The sequence below is a fragment of the Sceloporus occidentalis genome, unplaced genomic scaffold (genome assembly GCF_023333645.1).
Source record: "Sceloporus occidentalis isolate IW3139 unplaced genomic scaffold, rSceOcc1.0.p SCAF_65, whole genome shotgun sequence".
Classification (NCBI taxonomy): Eukaryota; Metazoa; Chordata; class Lepidosauria; order Squamata; family Phrynosomatidae; genus Sceloporus; species Sceloporus occidentalis.
Window position 1 is genome coordinate 1,929,436 of NW_028317045.1, and position 10,557 is coordinate 1,939,992.

Genomic DNA, 10,557 nt, shown 5'->3' on the forward strand with positions numbered 1-10,557 from the left:
GTCGGTACACAGGAGCAGGTAAGCAGAGGTACAAAATCACAAAGGCAAAAGGGTGGTCAAGCAGGCAAGGGTCCAAAAACAAAGATCAGCAGCAAAACTCAGAGTCACAGGCAAAGACCACAACAGGGTGCCTGTGAAAGGACAGCAAGGTTTTTAAATCTGGCGCCAAACAGAAGATCCCGCCCTGAGCAGAGTCAAGGCCACGCCTCCAGACGTCCATCACGTCCACGGCACCAGCCAGAAGGAGTAGCTGCGCCCCTAGTGGACGGACCGGCGGCCGGGCAGCAGGTAAGGGAACCCCTCTGGGAACTCCTGCATAGACGGGCAGCCTTAGATCTGCTCGTCGAGGAGTTCCCGGATCCGACCCTCCTTCTCCCATGTCGGCGGTCGGTCTGTTCGCCGCCGGCACGGAGAGAACGTGTACGTCCCTCGGGTGCCCGTGCGCCGCGAGCGGTAGTCCGCTCGCCGACCACGGGTCCGGAGGGAGAAGTATCGGGTCCCCGTGATCTGCGAGCAGACCCCCGCCCGCAGCTAACAGGACCCGAGGACATGACAGTGACATTACCCCCTCCCCGAAGGCCGTAAATTCCCAGGTTTATCAGGATTTTTAGCATAAAAGGAGCGAAGTAAGGCAGGGGCATGTAAATCCGAGGACCGAACACATGACCTTTCCTCCGGACCATAACCCTTCCAATGAACTAAATAATGAATAGAATTTCTAACTTTCTTAGAGTCAAGAATAGATTGTACTTCATATTCAGTGTGGGAATCCACAATCACAGAACGAGGATGAGGGGTAAATTTGGAGAACCGGTTACAGGTAAGGGGTTTAAGCAGGGAAACATGAAAAACACGGGGTATTCTAAGGGAAGGGGGAAGGAACAACTCATAGGCGACAGGATTAATTTTACGAAGAATCCTGAAAGGACCGATATATCGAGGGGCGAGTTTCATGGATGGAACTTTAAGTTTAATGTTTTTGGTAGATAGCCAGACTCTATCACCTGCCATAAATGAGGGACCTAAACAACGATGACGGTCAGAGTGGCGTTTGAAATTACAGGCTGCCTTATCTAAAGATTGGTGAACCTTTTCCCAAACTAACGGTAATTGTCGAATATACAGATCTACAGCAGGAACCTGGGAGTCACCGAGTGAAGCGGGCAGAGATGACGGATGATAGCCGTAATTACAGAAGAAAGGAGAAACAGCAGAGGATTCATGAACGACATTATTTCTGGCAAATTTTGCCCAGGGCAGGAGTTGAGACCAATTATTTTGGTGATCATTAATAAATAGACGTAAAAACTGTTCTAAGGTTTGATTGGTTCTTTCCGAAATACCGTTAGTTTGGGGGTGATAAGCGGAGGAGAAGGCTAAAGATATGCCCAAGGAGGCACAGAATGTTTTCCAAAATACAGCCGTAAATTGTACCCCACGATCCGATACCACTTGCAGCGGAATGCCATGCAGACGGATAACATTGGCAACGAAAACAGGCACTAACTCTGGAGCCGAAGGTAATTTGGGAAGGGGAACGAAATGTGCCATTTTAGAAAAACGATCAACCACCACCCAAATGACAGTATTGCCCTGAGATGGCGGGAGGTCGACGATAAAGTCCATAGCTAAGTGTGTCCAGGGTCGAAGGGGAATGGGCAAAGGTTGAAGCAGACCGGACGGCTTGGCATGAGAACCTTTGGCGATCGCGCAAGCGGTATAGGAGGCAACATAATCCATACAATCAGACCTGACATCGGGCCACCAAAACTGCCTACTCACAATCTCAACAGTACGACGGGCACAAGGGTGGCCAGTAGGTAGAGAAGCATGTGCCCAGGACAAAACATTTTCCCTTTCAGATGCAGGAACAAAAAGAGTACCCATCGGCCATTTACTATGAACCGGAACCTCAGTCTGAGCCTTAAGGATACGGGAAACCAGGGGGGAATGTAAGTGGGTGGAAACCGCAGAGATAATCCGGGATGGTGAAATAATGGATTCGGGCTCAGACTTAGTATCTGCATCAGATACGAACTGTCTGGACAACGCATCAGCCTTAATATTCTTGGACCCTGGACGGTACGAGATAAAGAACATAAATCTAGAAAGAAACAGAGACCATCTGGCTTGCCTAGGATTAAGTCTTTTAGCATGGCTAAGATACTCAAGGTTCTTATGGTCAGTTAAAATAGTTATAGGATTTCTTGCCCCTTCCAGCAGATGTCTCCATTCTTGAAGGGCCATAACAATGCCTAACAGTTCACGATTCCCCACGTCATAATTAGTTTCAGTCGTAGAAAATTTCTTGGAAAAATAGGCACACGGATGGAGTTTAGAGTAGAAATCCCTGCGCTGTGAAAGGACAGCTCCTACCCCCACCTCAGAAGCATCCACCTCAACAATAAAGGGTTTGGAAGCGTCAGGATGACATAATATCGGCGCAGTAGCGAAGGCATTCTTAAGTAATGCGAAAGTCTGAAGAGCCTCTGCTGACCAGTGTTTACAATCAGAACCTTTTTTGGTCATATTGGTAAGAGGAGTCACAATCTTGGAAAATTTTTTAATACATTTTCTATAATAATTAGCAAAGCCCAAAAATCTCTGAAGAGGACGTAATGCTTGAGGTTGAGGCCATTCTGAGATGGCGGAAAGTTTCGCAGGGTCCATCTCAAATCCAGAGGCTGAAATTATGAAGCCCAAAAAAGAGACGCGAGGTACTTCAAATAGGCATTTCTCGAGTTTAGCGTATAATCTATTTTGACGAAGACGCTGCAGTACAATACGAACATGGGAACGATGCGACTGGAGATCCGGAGAATGAATCAAAATATCATCTAAGTAGACAATGACGAATTGAAAGGATATATCACGGAAAATGTCATTAATGAATTCCTGAAACACCGCGGGAGCGTTACATAACCCAAACGGCATGACGGTGTATTCATAGTGTCCCATCCTAGTATTGAACGCCGTCTTCCACTCATCACCCTTACGAATACGAAGTAAATTATAAGCTCCACGGAGATCCAATTTGGTAAACACGGTAGAACCCCTTAAGCGATCAAATAACTCAGGAATGAGTGGGAGCGGATACTTGTTTTTAACAGTGATATTGTTCAAGCCCCTATAGTCAATGCACGGTCTTAGGCCACCATCTTTCTTTTCAACAAAAAAAAATCCTGCACCAGCAGGGGAGGTCGATTTGCGAATGAACCCCCGCTTCAAATTGTCTTTGATGTAATCTTCTAGAACTTGGGAATCGGGTAAGGACAGTGGATAAGTCCGCCCACGAGGAGGTAATGTGCCCGGTAAGAGTTCAATAGGGCAGTCATAAGGCCTGTGGGGAGGTAACACCTCCGCTTGTTTTTTATCAAAAACATCCCGGTATTCCAGATATGCCCAGGGTATCAACGAAGCAGAAACAGATGCAATAGAGGTGTTTTTAATAATGGTAGTAGGAAGACAGTGCTGAGTACAAGCAGGGCCCCATCCTAAAATATCCCCAGTAACCCAGTTTATCGAAGGGTTATGTAAGCGTAGCCATGGAAGGCCTAAAACTACAGGACATGACGGGGATGAGATGACATGGAAAGATATAGTTTCCTGGTGCAGAATCCCGAGGGCTGCAACGGATGGCCATCAATGGCAGAAATGGCAATCGGGGGAAAAACCTGGAGAAGAGGCAACTTATTGAGGAGAGCAAAAGACTTGTCGATAAAGGAGCCGGCAGCCCCAGAATCCAACATAGCAGACGAAGAGATTTTCCTTCCACTCCATTCCAACGAAACCGGAACAATAACATTATTTTCAAAATTAGGAGCTGAATGCTGTTCTCCCAGGCAAGGCTCCTTTACTTGGACTGGGAGTGGGCATTTCCCGGTTTGTTGGGGCAAGAACGTACAAAATGACCCTTCTGCCCACAATATAAACAAAGTCCTTGTGACCTGCGACGAGATTTCTCAGCAAGCGACAATTTAGTAGCTCCCAATTGCATGGGTTCCTCCGGAGGCACAACAGGAGGAGACGGACTCTGAGGAGAAAGGGAGCGGCGTTGATAAGAAAAAGTACGTTCATATCTTTTCGCTTTGTATGACTGTCTTTCTCGGATACGGTTATCTAGTTTTAATGTCAGGGAGACAAGTTTTCCGAAACGCCGAAATGAAGGAAGCACAGTTGTAAATCAAATGAGAGTCCTTTTCCCACAAGGGTGATGCCCAGGCTAAGGCTTTACCGGACAATAGTGAAACCAGATAACCCACTTTGGCCTTCTCAGAAGGAAACTGGGGAGGAGTGAGTTCAAATTGAATTGAACACTGGTTGAGAAACCCACGACAGGACTCAGGTTCACCACTGTAACGGGCAGGAGCCGGAAGCTTAACAGGAGCTGACATGGAAGTTGATCCAGAAGCCACGGCCGGAGAAGAAGGATTGGGTGCCGACGAAGAACCGGGCGTTGAAACAGAACTCCCGGTCCTAGGGTCTGACCTGTTGACCAAGACTTGAATGGCTCTGGCCATTTGGTCCAGAGTGTCCTGCATATCTTTAAAACGGATTTCATGGGAGTCCAACATCTGTCCATGTGACGAAAGTACCTTGTTTAACTCAGTAGGATCCATGACCCTGTTGTAATGTGGCTCGTGTATCACTAGAGGTACTCACCGCAGGAGTTATTCTGCCCAGAAAACTGCTGAATAGGGAGAAGCCCCAACAGTGGTAATCCAGGACTTAGATGATCCCAACAGTGAGACAATCTCCGTGAACACAGGTAGAAGGTAAGTACTGAGTATGGCAAACAGGTACAGGAGAGGATGTCAGACAAGCCAGGTCGGTACACAGGAGCAGGTTAGCAGACAAGCCGGGTCGGTACACAGGAGCAGGTTAGCAGACAAGCCGGGTCGGTACACAGGAGCAGGTTAGCAGACAAGCCGGGTCGGTACACAGGAGCAGGTTAGCAGACAAGCCGGGTCGGTACACAGGAGCAGGTAAGCAGAGGTACAAAATCACAAAGGCAAAAGGGTGGTCAAGCAGGCAAGGGTCCAAAAACAAAGATCAGCAGCAAAACTCAGAGTCACAGGCAAAGACCACAACAGGGTGCCTGTGAAAGGACAGCAAGGTTTTTAAATCTGGCGCCAAACAGAAGATCCCGCCCTGAGCAGAGTCAAGGCCACGCCTCCAGACGTCCATCACGTCCACGGCACCAGCCAGAAGGAGTAGCTGCGCCCCTAGTGGACGGACCGGCGGCAGGGCAGCAGGTAAGGGAACCCCTCTGGGAACTCCTGCATAGACGGGCAGCCTTAGATCTGCTCATCGAGGAGTTCCCGGATCCGACCCTCCTTCTCCCATGTCGGCGGTCGGTCTGTTCGCCGCCGGCACGGAGAGAACGTGTACGTCCCTCGGGTGCCCGTGCGCCGCGAGCGGTAGTCCGCTCGCCGACCACGGGTCCGGAGGGAGAAGTATCGGGTCCCCGTGATCTGCGAGCAGACCCCCGCCCGCGGCTAACAGGACCCGAGGACATGACAGTGACACCTGTCTTCTCCTGATCTCTCTCCATCTCTCATGTCCTGTATTACCAATTGCTTGTCTGCTATTTCTTCATGGATGTCACAACTAGGGCTGAAACAACGAATCGATAAAATCGATAAAATCGATAATAATCGATAACGGAAATCGTTGTCGACGATTTCCGTTATCGATTAATCGAGTGATCGATTCGTTGTTGGAGCACTCGGCTCCTTTTACTTACCTCCGCGAGCGTTCCCCGCTTCCGCTACACGCGCCTTCTTTTAGTTGCGGTTCGCTCTGTGCGAGTGGCTCCGTTCGCACAGAGCGGTTCGCTCTGTGCGAGTGGCTCCGTTCGCACAGAGCGGTTCGCTCTGTGCGAGTGGCTCCGTTCGCACAGAGCGGTTCGCTCTGTGCGAGTGGCTCCGTTCGCACAGAGCGAACCGCTCTGTGCGAGTGGCTCCGTTCGCACAGAGCGAACCGCTCTGTGCGAGTGGCTCCATTCGCACAGAGCGATTCGCGGGGGTGGGGGTGGGGTTTCAGGGGATGCAGGGCAGAGTGGGGGTGGGGGGGGCAGGCCAGGGTAGGAGACTGAGTGCAGGGCAGGGTGGGGGTGGGGATGCAGGGCAGGGTGTGAGTGTGGGGGCAGGGCAGGAGACTGGGTGCAGGGCAGAGTGGGGGTGGGGGTGCAGGGCAGAGTTGGAGACTGGGTGCAGGGCAGAGTGTGAGTGTGGGTGCAGAGCAGAGTGGGTGCAGGGTGTGAGTGTGGGGGCAGGGCAGAATGTGGGGGCAGGGCTGGGTGCAGGGCAGAGTTGGAGACTGGGTGCAGGGGCACAGTGCAAAGTGCCAGGGCTGGGTGCAAAGTGCCAGGGCTGGGTGCAAAGTTCTGGGTGCAAAGTGCCAGGGCTGGGTGCAAAGTGCTGGGTGCAAAGTGCCGGGTGCAAAGTGCTGGGTGCAAAGTGCCAGGGCTGGGTGCAAAGTGCCAGGGCTGGGTGCAAAGTGCCAGGGCTGGGTGCAAAGTGCCAGGGCTGGGTGCAAAGTGCCGGGTGCAAAGTGCCGGGTGCAAAGTGCCAGGGCTGGGTGCAAAGTGCCAGGGCTGGGTGCAAAGTGCCAGGGCTGGGTGCAAAGTTCTGGGTGCAAAGTGCCGGGTGCAAAGTGCCAGGGCTGGGTGCAAAGTTCTGGGTGCAAAGTGCCAGGGCTGGGGCAAAGTGCCGGGTGCAAAGTGCCGGGTGCAAAGTGCCGGGTGCAAAGTGCCAGGGGTGGGGCAAAGTGCTGGGTGCAAAGTGCCAGGGCTGGGTGCAAAGTGCCGGGTGCAAAGTGCTGGGTGCAAAGTTTCTTGAACAGTAATAGTCCACCTCTTTTCAGAATGTTTGGGGTTATTTTGTTTCATAAATATTGTGTTTGGGTTTTTGTACTTTGAAAATATTGTTTTTTTATTACATCATAACAAAATAAGAATGTTAATGTAAATTTTAAGTTGTTTTTTAACATCCAGTTCATTAAATTATTTTAAATAAACAAAAAATTTGCATATTGTTTTTTTTATCCGATTAATCGATTAATCGAAAAAATAATCGGCCAACTAATCGATTATTAAAATAATCGTTAGTTGCAGCCCTAGTCACAACGCTACCTGAAACTTAATCTTTCTAAAACTGAACTCATTATCTTCCCTCCCTCCATCTCCACCCCACTACCTGAATTATCTATCACCATTAACAACATGACTTTCTCTCCTACTAACCAGGCCCGATGCCTTGGGGTCATCCTTGACTCAAACCTCTCCTTCATCCCTCACATTCAGTCCCTCGCCAGATCCTGCCCCTTGCACCTAAAAAACATCTCTCATATCCGCCCATTCCTCACCCAAGAATCCACAAAAACTCTGGTTCATTCACTTATCATTTCCCGTCTTGACTACTGCAAGACCCTTCTGGTTGGCACTCTACTGTCTCGACTCTCTCCTCTACAGTCTATCCTAAATGCCGCTGCTAGGCTCATCTTCGCTCCTCTTCTGCTTCCCCCCCTCTGTGAAACCCCCCACTGGCTCCCAATTACCTTTAGAATTAAATTTAAAATTCTGGTACTGACATATAAGGCCATCCATAATACTGTTCCTCCATACATTTCTGACCTCATTAGTAAATACTCTCCTACTCGATCCCTCCGTTCTTCCCATGGGCTAAGGCTCTCCTCCTCACTTATCACCTCTTCATTTTCATCATCTACAAGATTTCACTCGAGCTGCCCCATGTCTCTGGAATCTACTCCCAAGGAACCATCAGCATTCACCCTCCCTCCCGACATTCAAGAAACATCTAAAAACCCACTTCTTCAGAGAAGCATACCTAGCTCCTTAGAATTTCCTATCATCGATACAACCACCACACTACCTCTCACCCTTTCTCTATGCCTTATGTTTGTCACCCCATTTCCCTCTAGATTGTATCTCTGCACCAAATGTATCGGTTTGTCTTAGTCTGTCAATTCTTGTCTTGTCATATCCCTTGAAGTTATGAATTGTATTAAGCGCTGCATAAACTGTCGGCGCTATATAAATAAAAGATAATAATAATAATAATAAGGTGTTAAATTATTTCACGCATTGTAACAGAGCTATGGAATCTGCTGGCACTAATCAGACTTTTTGACCAGAGAGCAATTTCCCCTTCTGCTCCACAGGCCAGCCCACCCCTGCAAGCTTCAGAGCGCCACCAGGTCATAATTGACTCTACAATGATTCTAGTATAATCCTATTTTCTGGATCAGGGCCCTTCCCCTAGGTACTGTAGAATCTTAAGAATGATTTGTACTAGTGCTTAATATGCAAACATATTTTTTTTATAGGTAATACACAGCTAGCGCACACCTTAACAGAAGAAGAAAATGACCACTTTTAGATGAAATACCATTTTTAGCTAAAAATGGGTGATATTATGGCTTGTAGGAGGACAAAGGAGTGTGCACTTCAAAAGATGAATACCAATTTTTGGACAAAAAAATAAACAATCTCCCAAAATACATACTTAATTATACAAAATGTGAATTTATAGTTTTGAGATATTTGTTGAAGATCATTACATAATCAACAGATAATAATAATAATAATAATAGAGTGTTTACTTACACTATCCAAAGTCCAACTGCACTGAACAAAGACATTACAAGGGGAAGAAACATCCACACACTGCACTTTTTGTTATCCATAGCTGAAAAAGAATAGAATGCATCAAAATTTAAGATTTCCCACAACATTCGCAACAATGCATTAAAACAAAATGTTGTTGGTTGCTTCCATCTCAATAACATCTAAGGACATAATTATGATAAAGGGACATTTCAAAGCCACATACCCCCACCAAAGTACAATAACATAAATGCAATGTCAATGTAATGTCTTTTTAGAGATTGGGAGTAGGGATTGCTAATCATGGTGGTTGGGAGAAGTGTGACAACATGGGGTCTATTTACACCCATGGTTTTTTGATATACACACAAGCTTTGTAAATACTGTATAAAATTCTAATTTTAGGATAATTATTTTATTTTATTAATTTTATCTTCTCTCTGTTATGGTACTACATACAACACAGGAAATTATGTCAAATATAAAGGGTTTAATTTTCCTTTAAAACAATGTTTTTGCCACCATTCACTTTATCTTTTAATTTAAGGATGTCATAATCTAATCAATATTAGCAAACATAGAATTTGTAATAGAGATAAATATCTAAAGATATACTAAACAAGTAATAACATCTAAAGGCCAAATTTAGCAGTTTAATAAGCAAATGCTATTCAAAGTGAAAACTAATGAAAGAATGGTGAATTATGTGTATAGCAGACTATTTATGGTGACAAGAGCAGACATGTGGCATGTGACCTTGCTATTTGTTCAACTTAAAGGCATCTGCACTGAACTGGCAGCATAATGAATGGTCAACTTCATTCCTGAACAAAGGTTAATGTTTTCTATAAAATCTTAACCCTGTTAACCAAGTTGTAATATCTACATTAGGCCATTGGTGTTACTAAATGTCATTAACAAAGGTTTCCAAGTGACAACTGTCATGATTAACTCATATAACGTAGTGGATGCATGGAAGGGTAACCCAGCAGAGGTGGTTAGTTTCTTTGTTTAAGCATTCAATGAGTTAATCTGAGGTTGATTTAAATGTGTTTCTTTGTGCATGCCCTCTGTATCTGTTCTGGCTAGAGGTGTCATCTTCCCGAAGGACCCCTGTGGTGATTCATGGCCTAACAGATAAGGATCCTTAGTTATAGGAATTCCATTCCTATCTTAAGTGGAGGGGTTTCCATCACCTTTACCCCACCATAACTTATTGGCACATCAAAGATGGGACCCGATTCTTGGGGATGGTGTCATATAATCAGTCATGTGGTCAGAGGGGCGTTTGCTTGCAAAAGTCTGATTTAGGGACAATGCAGCGACCTCAAAGCAGAACTCCATGATATACTCTGATCGGAACAACATCATAAGAAACCGTCTGGACTTAAGGAGTTCCCACAGGCCTACTTATTGGAGAAACTCGTGAGTGAGGGTCCTGTGTTTAAGTCCTATTGTTTTTAAGAACTGTTTGCTGTTTTACTTTTATTTTGTTTGTCTTGTTTTTGTAATTGTGGCACTGTGTAATCTTTGTCTTTTTGTTATTAAAATATTCAAAATCCAAGTCTGTCTTTGGGCTCTAGTATTGATATCCACGAACCCTAAGAGAGGATAACACGTTACCGTATTGTTATTAAGTTCTATGGGATATATATATGTTGGTTGCCTGGGGTGGGTTGATATATATATATATATAGAGAGAGAGAGAGAGAGAGAGAGAGATAAATGTTCTAATTCGGATTTCTCACGAATCCGGTATCAAAATCGCAAGTGGTGGCAGACTACCTGGGGGGATACAGGCAGGATTTGGGGGTTAATTTGGTGTAACTTATGCCTTGTTAAGGGGTCAAGTTAGTAAATCCAGAGGCCTGGTGCTATTAACCCCTTCATGCCCACACCCTCCACACAGTCACGGCTTGGCAAGTAGT

General features: G+C 46.3%; 1 protein-coding gene across 2 annotated transcripts in view; it reads right to left on the minus strand.

The window, feature by feature from the left end:
- Positions 1-8,709, minus strand: part of LOC149286955 (transmembrane protein 150C-like) — a 31,388-nt gene extending 22,679 nt beyond the window's left edge. For both annotated transcript variants that reach the window (XM_089493590.1, XM_089493589.1), the window contains exon 1: positions 8,630-8,709. In XM_089493590.1, the coding sequence (XP_089349716.1) occupies positions 8,630-8,709 (80 nt within the window). The remainder of the gene's footprint in view (positions 1-8,629) is intronic.
- Positions 8,710-10,557: the final 1,848 nt, after the last annotated feature.